Source organism: Carcharhinus amblyrhynchos, chromosome 31 (assembly GCF_965287045.1).
Source record: "Carcharhinus amblyrhynchos chromosome 31, sCarAmb.v2.hapA, whole genome shotgun sequence".
NCBI classification, from domain to species: domain Eukaryota; kingdom Metazoa; phylum Chordata; class Chondrichthyes; order Carcharhiniformes; family Carcharhinidae; genus Carcharhinus; species Carcharhinus amblyrhynchos.
Window position 1 is genome coordinate 5,628,541 of NC_137354.1, and position 20,715 is coordinate 5,649,255.

The 20,715-nt window shown below is 46.0% G+C and overlaps 1 protein-coding gene across 1 annotated transcript in view; it reads left to right on the forward strand.

Moving 5' to 3' along the window:
• cdh23 (cadherin-related 23) overlaps positions 1-20,715 on the forward strand; it is a 767,458-nt gene that overhangs the window by 279,901 nt on the left and 466,842 nt on the right. The window contains exon 10 of the mRNA XM_080215942.1: positions 14,961-15,073. Within this exon, the coding sequence (XP_080072068.1) occupies positions 14,961-15,073 (113 nt within the window). The remainder of the gene's footprint in view (positions 1-14,960; positions 15,074-20,715) is intronic.

Here is a 20,715-nt window from a genome sequence, read left to right on the forward strand (position 1 = left end):
TTTTCTATATCCCCGCTTCCCCTTCTCTACCTCTGTCCCACCAACCCCCTTCCCCCAACATCTCCATCTGTCACAGCTTCTCTGCCATTTGGCCATTCACACTCTTTATTCTCCCTGTGGGCTGCCATTAGCAGCCTTTCCCCTGGTTTCTGTGGCTATGACTCATCTTTCATTCCCTCCTCCTGCAGTATAAATATCTCCCACTTTCTCTGCCTTTTAGCTTTGACAAAGGGTTGTCTGGACTCGAAACGTCAGCTCTTTTCTCTCCTTAGACACTGTCAGACCTGCTGAGATTTTCCAGCGTTTTCCATTTTGGTTTCAGGTGAATCACTCAGTTGCTGTTTCTCTGCTTTGACTTGGTTTCCTGTGTCAATCATCTTCCATAAGTGTTTACCCCCCTCTTCTCTTATTGCAATAAGCTACATCCATTTGGAGTTTGGTTTCTTAAGTTTAAGTTTATTTATTAGTGTCACAAGTAGGCTTACATTAACACAGCAATGAAGTTAGTGTGAAAATCCTCTAGTCGCCACATTCCGGCACCTGTTTGGGAGAATTTAGCATGGCCAATCCAGCTAACCCCCACGTCTTTGGACTGTGCGAGGAATCCAGAGTATCTGGAGGAAATCCACAGGGAGACATGCAAACTCCACACAGACAGACACCCAAGTCGGGAATCGAACTCGGTTCCCCAGTGCTGTGAGGCAGCAGTGCTAACCACTGTGCCACCTCGGGCTAAGGCCTAACTTTTAAGAGTATCTGTACTTCAGACATTTATATCTGTAGCAAAACTATTATAAAGGATTGGGGGTGGGGGCGGTGGGTAATAGGTTGCGTTAGATTTGCTCTTGTGGTTTTGTACAGGTGAGTGAATATTGTAACTGACGCGAACAATTCTAGACTGTAATTCTGGTCAGGTTAGTGAAGCGGACAAACCAATTTGGAGCCATCATTTTCTGTTAGATTGTACACCATCACTCTCATAACAGTCAGTGTATTCAAGGTTGTCACTTGAAGTTAGTGTGGTGGAAAATGCAAGCACACTTCTCATCACGCTAGCAAGCTAAATTGCAAAGAAACCCAATTCACGTTTTCTGTTGGTATTGAAAGCTGTCTTAATTATGGAAAGCACATCTGAATGTGTCTGGTTTTGTAATCATCAGTTGATGGGCACCTTGTGATATGGAGTTATTGCTGAACTAAGCAGTGTTCGTTCAGGTCTAGACACATTCCCGTGCTATCAGAGTTGAGGAGGAACTTCTCCTCTCAGAGGGTGATGAATTTCTGGAATTCTCTGCCCATTGAAGCAGTGGAGGCTACCTCGTTAAATGTGTTTAAGTCACAGGTAGATAGATTTCTGATCAATAAGGGAATTAGGGGTTATGGGGGGCAAGCGAGTAAGTGGAACTGAACCACTATCAGATCAGCCATGATCTTATTGAATGGCGGGGCAGGCTCGAGGGGCTAGATGGCCTACTCCTGCTCCTATTTCTTATGTTCTTTCTATTGCTAGTTGTTCCACTGAGGTTGGGGATGGGCAATGCCAGGGACCTGGGTTCAATTCCAACCTCGGGTCACTGTCTGTGTGGAGTTTGCACATTCTCCCCGTGTCTGCGTGGGTTTCCTCTGGGTGCTCCCGTTTCCTCCCACAGTCGAAAGATGTGCGGATTAGGTGGATTGGCTGTGCTAAATTGCCCCTTAGTATCCCAAGATGTGTCGGTTAAGTGGATTGGCCGTGCTATTTTGACCCTTAATGTTCCAAGATGTGTAGATTACGTGGATTGGCTGTGTTAAATTGCCCCTTGGTATCCCAAGATGTGTAAGTTAGGGGAATTGGGGGTTAAATATGTAGTGTTACGGGGATAGGGCCTGGGTGAGTTGCTCTGTTGGAAGGTTGATGGAGACTTGATGGGCCGAATGGCCTACTTCTGCACTGTGGGGACTCTATGGTTCTAGTTCAACGAGGATTGCAAGATTCTGATTTTGAGCCCTGTGATTGTCATCAAAGTAGACATTTTAGTGGAACACCAGAGCCTTCCCTGGACAAGTGGATGGATATTTAAAAAATTCCACAGCACCATTTATAGGTGGGGAAGAAAGTGGGGTCTGAAAAAAAGGCTTGTCCTTGATGTGTTGTTTTCTGATTTATTCTTTGCCAGGATGTGGGCATTGCTGGCTGGGCCAGCATTTATTGTCCATCCCTAATTGCCCTTCAGAAGGGCTGCCGCTTTGAACTGTTGCATTCCACGTGTTTTTGGGGAGGTCAGAATGCTATGAGGTTTGGAGGGGAACTGACAGGTGGTGGTGTTCCCATGTACCTGCTGCTCCTCTTTCTAGTGGTAAGAGGTCGTGAGGTTGCAAGATGAGTCGTGTTGGTGAGTTTCTGCAATGCAGCTTGTAAATGATGTGCGCCGCTGCCACTGTCCGTAAGTGATGGAGGGAGTGAAAGCTGGAGAATGGGCTACCAATCAAGAGGGCTGCTTTGTCCTGGATGGTGTCAAGCTCCTCGTGTGTTTTTGGAGCCGCACCATTCCAGGAAAGCATTCCATCACAGCCCTGACTTGTGCCTTGTAGATGGTGAACAAGTTTTGGGGAGTCAGGAGGTGAGTTACTTCCTAGGGAATTCCCAGCTTCCTGCCTAGTTTTGTAGGAAGGTCTGATTATGCAGCTAGTTCAGTTTTCCCAGGATTTGGATGGTGGGGGATTCAGCGATGGCCATACCACTGAATGGTAAGGAGAGATGGCTAGTTTCTCCTTTGACGAAGATTTCCTCTTCTGTGTGTTGTTAAAGTTAACAACCTATTCCCGCCAAGTGCCCTTCCAACTCTGACGCTTCACACACCTTTGCTTATCCACTATTCTTTGAAAGAATTCCCTGGGGTATTTGTTGCTTCCATCTGAAAGGATAGACTTGGTTTTGTGCCTCATTGAGAGGTGGAGCTGTGGCGGTGCGGCACCCCGTTGGCACTGTGGCACCCCGTTGGCGCTGTGGCAGTGCGGCACCCTGTTGGCATTGCAGTGAAGTATTGGCTGAGATATTATTCTAAGATATCTAAGAGGGAAGCAGAAGGATAACTAGTGAACGACATAAATGCTGACCACACACAATTCTAGTCCCATGTTATTTATTAGCCCAATGCACATTTTCCCTTTATCTTTTCAGATGGATCACCAGGGGTGGCAATATTTTAAAATCTGTGGAAGAACTCTGTTTTATCATGCTGTTGTAAATGCCCTCTGGCACTCCTTTTGATGCGAGAATTGAGCTTTGGTCTTCCAACACACGCAAAAAAAAAGTGAGATTGCAAACTTTGGGTGCTTGAACGTAGCAGAAACCTTTTGATCAGGTGATGTTGGGCAGCTTCACTGACCGTTTACAGATTGGAGTCTGTAAATGTAACAATGCAGTACGATGTTAGAAATGTCTGATATGTTCCTTCCAAATTTCAAAGTGACATTAACCTGCATTTATATTCCTGTTAAAATACTGGACAGCAGCAGAAGGTACAAATGTCCTGAGTGTTCATGTGACAGTATCGCAGCGTGTAATTTTGTGTTGTGTGTCCAAGCGCCTTGATGGCAAGTGTCAGGCCAACACTCTGAACAGGGTTACTCATTTTTTGAGATAAAGGTCGTGGTCTCTCAACCGACAAGTATTTGAAGATTTCAGTGGGGCTTCAAGTGGAGTAATGAACAAGTGGCTCTTTAACTGATCTCCTCACCCAGTTGGAAGTAGGCAAGTTGGACTGAAACCTGGTGTTGTAGAAAGGAATCCTAAAAGGAGGCCATTGGGGCCCATCAAGTCTGCACCCAGGCCCTATCCCCATAATCCCCATGCATTTGCCCCAGCTAATCCCCTTGACACTAAGGGACAATTTAGTATGTCCAATCCACCTGTGGGAGTAAACTGGAGGAAACCCACGGGGAGAATGTGCAGACTCCACACAGACAGTGACCCAAGCCAGCAATCGAACCTGGATCCCTGGTGCTGCAAGGCAGCAGTGCTAACCACTGTGCCATTGTGCCGCCCATAACGTGCTCACAACTTAACTTATCAGGTAGACACAGCCCCTGGATGTAGACTGTATCTGACAGGAATTCGCAGTGTTTACTTTCCTATGTCATGGAGTATTACTGCAGACATCTGGAACCGGATAACTTAAACCTTGGACTGGCGCTTTTATGCTTTAGTTCGTCAATCCTCTATCCAAACCCTCTCCCGCTGCTACTCATCACCCCTGCCTGCCTTCTGAATACATTGAAGATCAATGCCTGTCCATCTACAAAGCTCTCAGTGACTTCACTCACCCAGAGTGTTAGCCACCCTTCAGGATTGCTGTGCAGTCTTGGAGACTCCACTGCTGGAAAAATCATTGGAGCTTTAAAAGTAAAAATATTTGTTTCAAAATAAATTATTTTGAGCACTTTTTTTAGTCATCCCAGTAAGCATCATCTCAGCAGGGTAGGGGGAATGGATATTAGTTTTTACTTTTATAGATGCACCACAGGAAGTATTCTTTCTGGCTGTATCACAGCTTGCTATGCCTCCTGCTCTGCCCAAGACTGCAAGGAACTGCAAAGGGTTGTGAATGTAGCTCAATCCATCACACAAACCAGCCTCCCATCCATTGATTCTGTCTATACTTCTCCCCACACGCAAAAGCAGCCAGCATAATTAAGGACCCCACACAACCCGGACATTCTCTCTTCCACCTTCTTCCTTTGGGAAAAAGATACAAAAGTCTGAGGTCACGTACCAACTCAAGAACAGCTTCTTCCCTGCTGCCATCATATTTTTGTGTGATCCTACCTTGCATTAAGTTGATCTTTCTCTACACCCTACCTATGACTGTAACACTACATTCTGCACTCTCTCCTTTCTTTCTCTATGAAGGGTTTGTTCTGTCTGTATAGTGTGCAAGAAACAATACTTTTCACTGCACGTTAATACATGTGACAATAAATCAAATCAAATTAGTTGAGAATCATCCACTCAGGTAATGGAAGATTCTACTTGCTTCCAAATTGATGTGAAGGGCATCTGGATGGTTGGAAGCCTGGAAGTATCGCTTCCAGGAACGTTTCCAATCGGAGCTGGCAACCTGACTCACCCACGCTCTGTGACCTATTCCAGTTTCCCTTTCACTCCAGACGACGGACTCTATATCAACTTCTGTGCATCCCCCCTCTCCCATCACTCCTCCAGGAATGAGCCAGCCTTCTTTGACCTTAGCTTGGTGTTTGGGAGCTCTGTGCCAAGTTCCTTCTGCACCTCTCTCTCCCCCTCCACCTTTTAAAATGTGTTGGCCATGGTTCAATAGGCAGTGCTTTTTTTGCCCCAAAGCCAGAGAGTTGTGGGTTCAAGTCCTATATCATAGAACATAAAATCGAAGCCAAGATTCTAGTGCAACCATTGCTCAGTGAAGGAGGTTCCACCTTCCAGAAGAACAGTGGCACGGTAATTAGCATGGCTGCCTCACAGCACCAGGGACCCAGGTTCAATTCCAGCCTCGGGTCACCGTTTGTGTGGGGTCTGCACGTTCTCCCCATTCTCTGCATGGGTTTCCTCTGGGTTCTGTGGTATTTTTCCCACAGTCCAAAAGATGCACGGGTTAGGTTGATTGGCAATGCTAAATTGCCCCTTAGTATCTCAAGGTGTGTAGGTTAGAGGATCAGTGGGCTAAATACTTGGAGTTACAGGAATAGGACCTGGATGTGTGCCGTCAGCACATTCTCCCCATGTCCCCATGAGTTTCCTCTGGGTGCTCTGGTTTCCTTCCACACTCCAAAAGATGTGCAGGTTAGATTAATTGGCCATGCTAAATTCTGCTTTAATGTCTTGATATGTGTAGGTTAGGCGATTAGTGGGGTAAATACTTGAGGTCACAGGGATACCGCCTAGAGGTGTACAGTCTGTATGTTCTCCCCCTGTCTGCATGGGTTTCTTCCAAGAGCTCTGGTTTCCTTCCACAGTCTGAAAGTTAGGTGCGTTGGCCGTGCTAAATTCTCCCTCAGTGTACCTGAACAGGCATTGGAGTGTGGCGACTAGGGGATTTTTACAGTAACTTCATTGCAGTGTTAATGTAAGCCTATTTGTGACACTAATAAAAATAAATAGATGGGATGCTGAGTCAGTGCAAACTCGATGGGGTGAATAGCCTCCATCTGCACTGCAGGGATTCCTTAATGAAAATGAAGAATATTTATCCCTCCCTGCAGCAGATTATCTAGTCATTACAACATTACTGTTTTGGAACCTTGCTGGGGACAAATTTGCAGCTGTGTTTCATACATTACGATAGTGACTACGTTTCAAAAGGGTGTAATTGGCTGCAAAGTGCTATGAGACAGCCTGAGATTGTCAATAACCATTTATAAATGCAAGCCTTTCTTCGAAACCTACTTAAACCCATTTTTGTTTCAAATCCCCAACAAAGACTTCTAATCCTCCGTGAAAATCTCTGGAATATTTTTAACACTAATGGTGTTGAATTGTGGTCTGATGTTCAGTGTGTTGTCACTTCTTCGTAAACGGAATGCTTCCACACTTCACCGGCATTCCGTGTTCCTGAGTCACTGAGGTCTGTCACGGACTGGACCAGGGTTAGAACCTGTCCCATGTTTTCAGGGGTCATCCTTTATTTTGCATGTTCGTCCCTTAAGAGAAACCTTCTGTCCCATATTTCCAGAGCAGGCTGATCCTGGGAGGGTTTAGGGTGATTCCAGCGGGACTGCAAGTGAGTGATTTGACCGGTAGAATGTTGATACGGTTGTGATTCAACATAGTGGTTGGCACTGCTGTCTCATAGCGCCAGGGGCCTGGGTTCAATTCCAGCCTCAGGTCACTGTGCAGAGCCTGCACATTCTCCCCATGTGTGCGTGGGTTTCGTCCAGGTGCCTCAGTTTCCTCCCACAGTCCAGAGATGTGCGGCTTAGGTTGATTGGCCATGCTAAATTAATCCTAATGTCGGTAAATGTGAGGTTGCAGGATAGGGCCTGGATGGGATTGTGGTTGGTGCAGACTCGATGGGCCAAATGGCAGCAACTTTCTGCACTGTAGGGATTCTGAGTAGTAATTGATGTTAATCCAGCTCCGTCCACCACCAGCCTTGTTACTATTGTCTGATGATCCGTCCCTCTCTCTCCAATCTCCACACAACCAACCCCACACTCTCATGCATACTCCTGCTCCCTTCTCCCCACTCTCTCTCTCTCTCTCTCACACACACACACACACACACACACACACACACACCACCCCCCCCCCCCCCCCCCGCCCAATCTCATGGTGAACATGTACCTTAATTTCTTTTGTCGGAGCTGGGAGGAGACAGTTACAGATTTAACTCTGGTTCATACTCACAATGTTCAAACCAGGAGGGCTTCTGACAAAATTTAGCCCGAAGCACCAAATGTTATTTGATTTTGTTGCCTAGATATGTTGATTGCTTTTCCACTCTGCCCTATCCAAGCTAAGTGCCAACTAACCAAAAGATATTCAAGCTGATGGGTGTTTGAAGTCCTGCCAAGTGATTCGCTAATTCAATAATTGTGGATTGTTTAGGAATGACTTTGTGTGAATTCTATTTTACTTTGTATCCCACTTTTGCCATCTCTTTTTAGAACCTTTTATCCCCCAGTGGCTAAGCCCCAGCTGGAATATTGCTTTGTGTTTTGTATTTCATACTTTAGGAAATATGTGAAGACATTAGAGACGGTGCAGAAAAATCTATACAGGTGGTTCCAGAGATGAGGGACTTCAGATTTGTTGATAGGTTTGGAGAAGTGGGGACTGTTCTCCTTGGGGATTTGATAGAGGCATTCAAAATGGAGTGGCATGGTGGCACAGTGGTTGGCACTGCCACCTCATAGCTCCAGGGACCTGCTTTCAATTCCCAACTCAGGTCACTATCTGTGTGGAGTTTGCACATTCTCCCTGTGTCTGTGTGGATTTCCTCCAGGTGCTCCGGTTTCCTCCCACAGCCCAAGATGTGCTGGTTAGTGCATTGGCTGTGCTAAATTGCCCCTTAGTGTTAGGGGGACTAGCTAGGATAAATGCATAGGATTATGGGGATGGGGCCTGGGTGGGATTGTGGTCTGTGTAGACTCAATGGGCCGAATGGTCTCCTTCTGCACTTTAGGGATTCTATGAAAATCATGAGGGGAGATCTGGACAGAGAACCCAGTGAAAACTTGTTCCCATTTGGTTGAAGAATCCAGAAGGAGAGGGCATGGATTGGAGGTGAATGAGAACACGAGGAGAAATATTTTCACCCAGCGGATGGTTAGGATGTGGAAGGCACTGCCTGAGTGTGTGGCGGAGGCAGGTCACATCATGCCTTTCAAAAGAGATTTGGACCATTATCTGGAGGGGGAAAATTGGCAGGACAATGGGATGGAGGAAGGAGAGTAGCTTTTCCAGAGAGCTAGCATGGACATTTTTTCTTTTTTTTTGTGCCTGATATTTAAAAAAAAAAAATTGATGATTCTATGGTGGTTCTTCCTGGATGGCTTCTACTTTTGGAGGTTGGTTGAGGGAGTCTCCAAGCAGGTGTCATCATTTGTAAGTTGATTTCTCAATCAGGGAGGATTGTGGATGCCCAGTCACTGAGCCTATTCAAAACTGATCCGTGGAATCTAACTAAATCTTAGAGTTGGGAGGGAAAATGCAGTTGAGGATCAGCTGTGATCTTATTGAATGGTGGAGCAGCCTTGAAGCACCATGTCACCTACTCTTCTCTCTCTGAGCTCAGAAAGGTTTTCCTCCCCCATTCACGAGTATTTGCTTCATTTTGTTTTCATAGAATCCCTACAGTGCAGAAGGAGGCCATTCAGCCCATTGTGCCTGCAGTGACCTCAATCCCACCCACGCCCTAATCCTGTAACTCCACGTATTTACCCTGCTAATCTCCCTGACACTAGGGTCAATTTATCATGGCCAATCAACCTAACCTGCACCATCTTTGGACTGTGGGAAGAAACCGGAGCACCCTGAGGAAACCCACGCAGACGCAGGAGAACGTGTTTGAGAGAGTGACCCAAGCCGGGAATCAAACCCGGGATCCTGGTGCTGTGAGGCAGCAGTGCTAACCAGTGTGCCGCCTGGGCTGTTTCTTGTCTTGATTGTACTCTGCCTTGGTCCCTCGCTTAAGCGTCCAGTGTTTGTAGCAAATGTTTCTTTTCCTTCAAGTGACTTCACTGTACCTGTCCAGGAGCCTGCTTGAGCAATAACTTGCATTTCCACAGCAGCTAGAACATTGTAAAGTGACCCAGCATGCCTCCGGGGGTGTTATCAAACAAAATTTCCGACCAAGTCGCATGAGACATTCGAACAAAACTGCTGTTTGTTTAATGCTTTGTGGGTGCTAATGTGGCCTTCACCTTGTTGGTTTGGTACCATCTGGTGGCATGAATATTTAATGTGTGCCCGGAAGAAAGCGCCATCATGACGCTCAGAGGTTGTCTCAGTGCCATCCTCCTGAGAGGTGACACGACTGTTTGACAGTCCCTTCGTGAGCCGGAGAGGTTAAGGACGTGTTTCATTTGACGTGACCCAGAAAGATTGCTGGGAGTCGGCAAACACAAACCTGTGGGGGGAGGGGGGGGAAAACGGCACAACTGAGGCGCAGTCACCATCTGCCATCCCAGGATCTTCTCCGCCTCCTCCACGAGCCGAGCAGCCGCGGTGTGAACTCTCCGAGGAGTTTTCCAGCCCGCCCACTCAGCTGCGACACGCACAGCAGCAGCTGAAAGCTGGGAACTGGTTCGTTCGAAGGAACATCGGTGGGAATAAGAGACGAAGAAAGGAAAAAGAAAAACAGGGCTAAACAGAAACAAGAAATGCTCACATCTAGAAAATTCGGGTAAGTTTTAAAAACTTTCCAACAACAACAATTAGAAAATACTAGCAGGAGGAGGCCATTCGGCCCTTCCAGCCTGCTCCACCATTCGTTACAATCATGGCTGATTGTCCAACTCATCCCCCCCCCCCAAATCCCACATATCCTGTTATCCCCCGTGTCCCGAGACCTATATCTAATTTATTCTTGAAAGCCTACAGTGTTTTGGCCTGAACTATTGCCTGAGGGTAGCAAATTCCATGGGTTGACTGTGCTCTGGGTGAAGAGATTTCTCCTCTTAGTCCTAATAGGTTTACTCCCTACGCTTAGACTGTGACCCCTGGTTCTGGACTCCCCCACCATCGGGAACATTGTTCCTGCATCTACTCTGACTCGTCCTGTTAGAATGCTACAGGTTTCTATGAGATTCCTCCTCGTTCTTCTGAATCCCAGCGAATACAATCCTAAGGTTTCTTTTCTCAAATCCCCTCTGAATCTCTTGCACCTTGCCCTCAAACTAGGCCCCTTCGCGACTGTCCATTTTGAATTGCCACTGGAAGATGGTGGTGAGCTGCCTCCTTGAAGCATTGCAGTGCTGTCAGGGAGGGAGTTCGAGGGTTTGGAATCGGTGACAATGTAGGAACGGTGATATCGTCCCAAATCGGGATGGTGTGAGACTTGGAAAGTGACTTGCAGGTGGTGGTGTTCCCCGTCGGCTGCCCTGGTCCTTTAAGGTGACAGAGGTCACAGGTGTGGTTGAAGAACACTTTGTGAGTCGGTGCAGAGCGTTTTGTGGATGGCACACATTGCTGCCCTTGTGCATTGGTGGCTGGAGGGAGTGAGTGTTAAAGCTGGTTGACGGGAAGCCAATCGAGCAGGTTGTTTACTTGTTTTGCGTTTGGGGCGTGTTATTGGAGCTGCACTCGTCCAGAAAAGTGGGGAGCATTCGCTCGTACTCCTGACTTGAGCTTTGTAGATGGTGGACAGACTATGGGGAGTCGGAAGGTGAGATACCTGCCTCAAAATTTCCAACCTGTGATTCCGTTCACAATATTGACGTGGCTGGTCCAGTTAATTTTCTGGTCAGTGGTGGCTGCCAGGTGGATGCATCATCATGAGGGTTTGTTGGTCCCTGGGCCTTGGCTTGCTGTGTTGTTACTGTAACAGCACTTGGAACTAATTTTAGTGGAGAGGAGATTTGTTTGGGGATGAGAAGTGGGCTATTTTGAAGTGATAAACATACCTTCTGGGCCACTTTAGCATTCAGCCAGTGTTCAGTATGTCTAGTTCTTGATGTCGCCACCGAGGGACTTATCAAATGCTGCTTAAGTTGAACAGAACTGCTTCCAAAATGCGAGCATTTGTATGACCGAAACTTTCATATCTTTGCCACCATTGAAGAATTGGCTGCGTATCTTCTCTCGATTTCGGCATCAAAACATAAATAATAAAAGGGTAATATTTTTGAACGGAGCAATGCTGTGACGTTAAGAACCATCCAAAACATTTGAAAAATGTTGCAGATAGCAGCCCCAACGGAGGAGCCAATGTGGTCACTCTTAAGTTCTCCAATTTTGGTGTGAATCGAGAAGGCTGCTAACGCGGATCTGGTCAGGAGGCATCTGTGGAGAGAGATAAGGGTGAGAGTTATGGTTCGATGGCCTTTCATCAGGACAGAAAGAAGCTCGAGATTTACAAGAAAGTAGAGAGGCAAGGAAACGTGGGAGGGAGGGGTGCAAAACTGTGATGGGGTGGGGGATTGGAGTGGTTTACTGTTGAAAAGGGTGATGATAAAGACTTGCCTGAGCAACTATTTATTGTGGGTGTTTCTGTTCCTATCATTTCCAGCCCCTTGCAGGAATTTGACTTTTAGTTTCAAACTATGGAACATGACAACAAATTGCGATAGCACATCACAGAATTGTGAGTCACAGATTTAAACAGCATAACCCCACGGCTCTTAAACTCAAACCCCCCCTTAATAAACTCTAACTGACTGAGGAAAACAAATTGAGTGAAGCATCTGCATCATGATTTTCCTGGAATCTCAGCAACTGTTTCCAACGTCAGGAGGGGCAGAAAAATAAAGGGGAGCCAGTTTATGTCTGAGATGAGAAGAAGTTTCTTCTCTGAGGGTTGAGAGTCTTTGGAACTCCTTACCACGGAGAGCTTTGGGGCAGAATCCTTGTGCATATTTAAGGCTGAGAGAAATTTTTGATCAGTAGGGGAATCAAGGGTTACAGGGAAGGGACAGGAAAGTGGATGGGAGGAATGTCAGCTCAGCAATGATCCTTTTGATTGGTAGAGCAGGCTTGAGGGACTGAATGGCCTACTCCTGTTCCTCTTAGGGTCGGTGATGAAAAGGCTTGAATATTAGATGACTGAGAAATGAACCAGAGACGGCATAAACCACATTTATTTTTTTCCCCAGTGATTTGTTAATCTACACTTTTGTAGAATTTCATAGAATCCCTACAGTTCAGAAGGTGGCCATTTGGCCCATCGAATATGTACTGACCACAATCCCACCTAGGTCCTATTCCCATAACCCCACACACTTATCCTGCTAATCCCCCTGACACTAAGGGTCAATTTAGTATGGTCAATCAACCTAACCTGCTCATCTTTTGGAGTGTGGAAGGAAACCCACACAGACACAGGGAGAATGTGCAAACTCCACACACACACACACACACACACACACACACACACACACACACACACACACACACACACTCTGTCTGACCTGAGGCTGGAATCGAACCCAGGTCCCTGCTGCTGTGAGGCAGCAGTGCTAACCACTGTGCTGCCTGTGTGCTCCCTGAAAGTGGAGTGGCAACTAATTCAGTGTCAATTTTGAAAAAGGAATTGGATAAACACTTGAAAAACAATCTGTGCGGAAAAGGGAAGGACGGATAGCTCATTTGAAGAGCTAGAAGAGGTGCAAAGGGTGAATGGTCTCCATCTATCCTGTATCATTCTGCAGCCCTGGATGATTAGGTGTTATTACCCATAAGCATGACACCTGGATTTGAAGACCAGCCAGATTTAAAAAAAATTTTTATTCCATCTACAGAACCAAATTCAAATTTAATCCAACGCGTGGTTCCCTCGAGAGGGACAAACAGGATCCAAGCTGACAAGATGAGGCATTGCCATCCCATCTTGGGCTTGATCTTAACCAAAAGGCTTTGAAAACTTGTACCAGGTGATAACCTTGGTTTTAGATCATGGATTACGCTGATTATTGACTCTCCCCTAGCTTGGGGGCATCACCTGCTTGATCATTGTCTAACCACTGCCAGATTTCCTCTTCCTGAACTCCCTGATGGGCCCCTCGTGGAAATGTTGACGTTGAATGAGATGGGGATTGGTCTGTGAAGTAACACATCCTGTAATAGGCTCTTTCTGCAGTGCTCCCCTCTCATTGCTCACAACTTTAAAACCAACACTCCCTTGGATGTGCAACCTTGGATGAGATTTGATATCCATGAGACCGAACACCCAACAAGCGGAGAAAGTTGGTGGCCGAGTTAATGAGGAAAGATTAGATTCATGTTTTAAGAAGGAAAATGAAGAAGGGCGCAGCACAGTGATTAGCACTGCTGCCTCACAGCTCCAGGGACAGGGGTTCGATTCCCGGCTTGGGTCACTGTCTGTTTGCACATTCTCCCCGTGTCTGCATGGGTTTCCTCCAGGCACTCCTGATTTGGCCGTGCTAAATTGTCCCTTAGTGCGCTGGGGTGCATAGGTTAGAGGAATGAGGGAAAATATGTGGAGGTATGAGGATAGGGCCTGGGTGGGATTGTTGTCGGTGCAGGTTCGATGGGCTGAGTGGTCTCCTTCTGCACTGGCAACAATCCCATCAAGGCCCTATCCCTGTAACCACACATATTTACCCTGCTAATTCCTCCACAGGGATCCTATGGTTCATTTTTTCTATTAGAAGGGGCAGGGAAATGCAAGTCTGAACATATCGCACTGAGCACCATGGGCTGGAATTAATGGAGCAATAGGGCAATGGAGGAAGAGATAGCTCTCTGATACAATGTCTGCATGTACTGTAAAGCAGTGTGATTGGAAAAGTACGTGTTATGCTGCAAACAGAGATTATTCAGCTCCTCATGATTGTTGTCACTCGGTCTTTAACTAAAGCAGTTTCTTTCCTGCTGCATGTTGAATGCAGGAAATGTGACCAATACCAGCCTAACCCCCTAAACTGCACTTTGAGCAAAGCCTGGCCCTCCTGACTCTCTCGCAGTGTTTCCTCCCTGGGGATTTCTCAGTGCAGTAACTGCATCATTTGTACTCTAGATCACTGATGGGGTGTTTCCAAATCGGCTCGTACACAAATTGATGCGATCGTTAAACAGAAACATGTTACTATAAGCAGAGTTTTTTTTATCAGTGTTGAGATAGAATCCCTACAGAAGGAGGCCATTTGGCCCATTGAGTCTGTACCAACAACCATCCCAGCCAGGCCCTATTCCCATAATCCTGCATATTTACCCTACTTGTCTCCTGACACCAAGGGGCAGTTTAGCATGACCAATCAACCTAACCCACGTGTCTTTGGAGTGCGGGAGGAAACCGGAGCACCCGGAGGAAATCCATGCAGAGAACATGCAAACTCCACGCACACAATGACCCAAGGCCGGAATTGAACCTGGGTCCCTGGCACTGAGGCAGCAGTGCTAAGCACTGTGCCGTCCTGCTGCCCCTGTTATAGCACATGGGGTGATAGGTCCTCCATCAGAAGGATGGTTTGCGGTCTTCAACGCAAGTGAAATGAGATTTGGATATTTATTTGGTTGGTTCTGAATTTGGGCTGGTTTTGACCGTTTCTTCAATTTGCCATCACTGCCTGGTTGGGATTGAGCTTGACTTTGACGTATTAAACATTGAGACAGCATTTGCAGTACAGTTTTGTTACTATAAGCTATTATGTAGTCTGTCACAAGAAAACTGTGCTATTGCTGTTATGCACAGTGAATGCAGTCTGTCTCCAAGAAGCCAGGCAGGCAGATGATGAAAGCCTATTGGAAGTGATTTTTTTTTTGCTTATTTGCAGCTTGTCCATCTGCTGTGGGTGACTAACAGACTGGGCTGCTCTTATTTTCACAGGTAATACGAACAGCATCTTTGCCTTAGATTACATCAGTGGAGCTCTGACTCTCAACGGACCCCTGGATCGAGAAAATCCCCTCTACAGCTCAGGGTTTATATTGACTGTAAGGGTGAGTGGTTCCAACATGAGGCCTTTCCATCGGCAGAAAGCAAATGAGATGTGGTGCAAATGAATATTGCGATTGCCAAGTTCAGCACTTCCTAGGAAAATAACTGAGTGTGGAATGTTTCGCTAGGATCGACTGGAATTGCAAAGGCACATGGTAGCCCCTTTCAATTACCGGATAGCTGGACCAAAACGTACGATGAGAGGGACTGTACTCGAAAACAAACCACCCCTTCCCCGCCACCACCAAATTTTTCAAAGAAACTTAGAAGGAACATTGCTGGTTGTCTATTTATGAAATGAACATTATTAGATTTGTAGAATCCCTGCCATGCAGAAAGAGGCCATTCAGCCCATCAAGCACATACCGACAACAGTCCCAGCCCAGCCTTATTCCCATAACCCTGCATATTTACCCCACTAACGCGCAAAAGTTGATTGGAGGAATCTGAGGGAAGGCAGAGGGACATTTGGTAAATGGGAGGCTTTCAGAAGTGTATTTACCAAGGTTCAGGTTAAGCATATTCCTTTAAGAGTGAAGGGCAGGGCTGGTAGAAGTAGGGATGTTTCGGAATATTGTGGCCCTGGTCAAAAAGAAGAAAGAGGCACGTGACGTGCATAGGCAGCTGGGATCAAGTGAATGCCTTGAAGCGTACAGAGGGTGTCGGAGTAGAGTTAAGAGAGAAATCAGGAGGGCAAGAAGGGGACACGAGATTATTTTGGCAGCTAGGGCAAAGGAGAATCCAAAGAACTACAAATACATAAAGGGCAAAAGTGTAACTAGGGAGAGAGTAGGACCTCTTAAGGATCAACAAGGTCATCTGTGTGTGGATCCACAAGAGGTGGGTGAGATCCTAAGTGAATATTTCTCATCAGTATTTACTGTTGAGAAAGGCATTGATGTTAAGGAACTTGGGGAAATAAATAGTGATGTCTTGAGAAGTGTATCTATTACAGAGAATGAGGTGCTGGAATTCTTAAAGTACATCAAGGTAGATAAATCCCCAGGACCTGGTGAAGTGTATCCCAGGACATTGTGGGAGGCTGGGGAGAAAATTGTGGATTCCCAAGCAGAGATATTTGAATCATCATCAGCTACAGGTGAGGTGCCTGAAGATTGGAGAGTGGCAAATGTTGTCCCTTTGTTTAAAAAGGGCTGTAGGGAAAAGCCTGGGAACTATGGACCGGTGAGCCTAACATCTGTAGTGGGTAAGTTGTTAGAAGGTATTCTGAGAGACAGGATCTACAGGCATTTAGAGAGGCAAGGACTGAATAGCAACAATCAGCATGGCTTTGAGTGGAAAATCATGTCTCGTGAATTTGATTGAGTTTTTGAAAGAGTGACCAAGAAGGTAGATAAGGGCAGTGCAGTCAGTGTTGTCGAAATGGACTTTAGCAAGACCATTGACAAGGTACCACAAGGTAGGTTGTTGCATAAGGTTAATCTCATGGGATCTAGGGTGAGGTAGCCAGTTGGAAACAAATTGGCTTGATGACAGACAACAGAGGGTGGTTACAGAGGGTTGCTTTTCAAACTGGAGGCCTGTGACCAGTGGTGTGCCTCAGGGATCAGTGCTGTGTCATTTATATTAACGCTTTGGATGAGAATTTGGGAGGCATGGTTTGTAAGTTTGTAGGTGACACCAAGATTGGTGATATAGTGAACAGTTGAAGAAGGTTATTTAGGATTGCAACGGGACCTTGATCAATTGGACCGGTGGGCTGATGAATGGCAGATGGAGTTTAATTTGGAAAAATGCGAGGTAATGCATTTTGGTAGATTTGAACCAGGGCAGGACTTACTCAGTTAATGGTAATGGGGAGAGTTATATAATAGAGATACCTAGGGGTACAGGTACATAGCTCCTTGAAAGTGGAATCAAAGGTGGACAGGGTGATGAAGAAGGCATTTGGCGTGCTTGATTTCATTGGTCAGAGCATTGAATACAGTAATTAGGACATCTTGTTGAAGTTGTACAAGACATTGGTAAGGCCACACTTGGAATACTGTGTGCAGTTCTGGTCACCCTATTATAGAAAGAATATTATTATACTGGAAAGAGTGCAAAGAGAGATTTACTAGGATGCTACTGAGACTTGATGGTTTGAGCTGTAAGGAGAGGCTGGATAAACTGCGACTTTTTTTCCCTGGAGAGTAGGAAGCTTGGGGGTGATCTTAGAGGTCTATAAAATAATGAGAGGCATAGATCAGCTAGATAGTCAATATCTTTTCGCAAAGGTAGGGGAGTCTAAAACTACAGGCCACAGGTTTAAGTTGAGAGGGGAGAAATACAACTTTTTCACACACAGGGTGGGGAGTGTCTGGAACAAGCTGCCAGAGGTAGTAGTAGAGATGGGTAGGATTTTATCTTTAAAGCAGCATTTAGACAATTACATGGGTCAGATGGGTGTAGGGGGAGATGGGCAAAACGCGGGCAATTTGGACTAGCTTTGTGGCTTTAAAAAAAAGGTGGCATGGACAAGTTGCTGTAAACCTCCAAGACTCTAACCCCATGCATCTTTGGAGTGTGGGAGGAAATGGGAGCACCTGGAGGAAACCCACGCAGACACGGGGAGAACGTGCAAACTCCACACAGACAGTGACCCGAGGCCAGAATTGAACATGGGTCCCTGGCGCTGTGAGGCAGCAGTGCTAACCACTGTGCCACCGCACCACTTATTACCCACTCCTCCTCAAATTCCTTCCCCTACTCCCCCGCAAATCCACTGCTAAAACAGGCCTCTTTCCCGTGCCCTGCATCTGCGTTGGAGTTGTATGCCAGGATGTGATGGCACATAAATGCAGCCAAAACCTGGATCTTAAACTATTGAACAAATGTGAAATTAAGGTGCCTTTGAAGTTAACCCCTCCACAATTTAATCAGATGTATGTACTCACTCGTTTAGTGCCTCTGTTAAAATAGTAGGGAGAAATGTTTCATGCATCTGTTAAACTATCACAATCTTGTTTAACAAAGAACTCCTCTCATACTCAAACATCTTGAGGAGGGGATTTGAGTGCTCATCCTTTGTATTTGCATTTATAAATCGGAGCCCAGTGAATCATCGCTGGCAGAAAATGATTGGTTTCCTCACTAATCCTTTTACCTCCAAATGGCCAATACCAGTGTTGCTAGTCAAGTTTGTCTCCATGGCTGGACTTGCAACGTCGCTTCGTAAGAGTCACAGCACAACTCTGGAGCCTGCTCCCAGTCTGACCCTATCGCCCCACTCTGGCTTAACATACTGTCGGCTCAAACAGAAAAAGTGTTCAGGAGGCTCTTTTTTGTTCCTTCAAGTTTATCACATAAAGAGGAGAGGTCATTTAAATGTTGGGTGTCAAACGAATGTTCCTGAAGGTCTGGAACGAATTGGGTGGTGGAGACAGAATGGATGGGGCTTTTGAATAGGGAATGATGAGGATGAAAGGTTTTCAGGGTCGGGGGAAAAGGCAGGGGTGTGGGATTAGCTGAATTATTCTTGCAGTGAGCAGAGTAGACATGTGAACGGCCACCTCCTGAGCTCGAACCATTCTCCGACGCACTGTATTCATCATGCACTGAGCAGGAGCAGAGCAGAAATTGACCACTGTCTGTACCAACTCTCTAAAAGAGCCCAACCTTCATCCCAATCCTCTGCTTTAGTCCCATTCCCCTTCGTGTTTCCCTTTTTAAAAACAAATCTCCTTTAAAAAATCTTTAATTCCATTTCCATTATTATTCTGGGGAAGGAATTCCATACCCTCTGCCGAAAATGAAAATGTGGTTAAATCAGAAATTCTTGTAATGTTTAGTAAGTTTTTAGATATTCACTTGCGCTGCCTTAAGCTCCAGGGCTCTGGGCAAAGTGCTAGGAAATGGGATTAGTCTAGTCAGATCTTTGTTGACCAGCCTGGACACGATGGGCTGAATGGCCTCCTCTGCACTGTAGGGACTCTATGATTCTAGGGTGGTTCATTTTGCACTTTATAATGAGATGTAAAGCAGGTTTGTTCCATGTTCTGATAGAAGCCCGTCTGCATTATGAGTGTCAAGGAACAATGCTGGATATTACTGGTGAGTCAAGCCCAGCATGGTAAATGTAGCTTCAGAGCAGTGGGCAGCGGCTGGGATCTGGGAGTTTAGCCAAGCCTTTTTTCGCATTAGATTGTTTAGTTCCGGCATTAAGTACGTCCTTCTGTATTGATAGAAATGTTGAGTGTACCGCTGAGGGACATGCAAATTCCTAAGCACTTCATCGGGAGCTGTCATTATTGACGTCCAAGGGCCTTATGTGTTTACATCCTGAGAAGCAAGAGCAAAGCACATTAGCACATCTCAGTGCGGAAACATGATTCATCTTGTTAAAATCATAAAGAACAAAAACTCCGAGGCATCCAGATATAAAGCCAGCAATTTGAGAAGGAAAGAATGGGGTCCTGTTCCTTGACAGTCTCGAGCAACATCTTGTGTGTTGAATTTTCTTTCAGTCTTTTGCAAGTTGCAGTCCAAGGATGCTGCCTTCAGTGTCATGGTTACATCTAGCACGTTAATGTGGCAAAAAAAAGTTAACCATTAACACCTTTGTCCCTCCAAAGCTTCTTTAACCTGTCAGTGACTTTGAAAGGGTTTTATAGAATTATATCCCCCATGGTGCAGTGGTAGACATGTTGTGGAGTTGCCGGTGTTGGACTGGGGTGGGCACAGTAAGTAGTCTCACAACACCAGGTTAAAGTCCAACAGGGTTACTTGGCAGCATGAGCTTTTGGAGCATTGCCACTCACCTGATGAAGGAACAGCACTCTAAAAGCTTGTGCTACCAAATAACCCTGTTGGATTTTAACCTGGTGTAGTGAGACTATTGTGCCTCCCTCCAGTACAGAAGGAGATCATTTGGCCCATTGAATCTGTACTGAGCACAGTCCTACCCAGGCCCTATTCCCATAACCACACATATTTACCATGCTAATCCCCCCTGATACTAGGGTCAATTTAGCATGACCAATCAACCTAAATTGCACATCTTTGGATTGTGGGTGGAAACCGGAGCACCTGGAGGAAATCCATGTAGACACGGGGATAACATGCAAACTCCATGCACACCGAAATTGAACGTGGGTTCCCTGCACCATGAGGCAGCAGTGCTAACCACTGTGCCGCCCATTTTCTATACATACATGTCACGTAGTTTGGGTTTTCTAGTAGTGAAAATACTTGCATCTATGTTTCTCTCTCCTTTTTCCCTATGGATTATATACGTCCTTAGTATAACTGTGAAATTTATGGTCTCTTATTGGCTTGTTTGTATCTATCAATATCTCAGCCTTGTGAGATTTGTATCTGAGTATCACTCTACACCTCAATATACTGTGCATCTCCGTCTAACTGTACTGCTATTTACCTGTATGCGCATGTCTGTGCGGGCACGCACATATTCCTGTGCATATGTCTGCATGTATGGAGTTCAGAGAATCCCTACAGTGCAGAAGGAGGCCATTCGGTCCATCGAGTCTACACCAACAACAATCCCACCCAGGTCCTGTTTCTGCAATCCCACATATTTAATCCCCCGACACTAATGGTTAATTTAATATTGCCAATCAATCCTACCCAGGCCCTATTCCCGTAACCCCACATATTTACCCTGCTAATCCCCTGACACTACGAT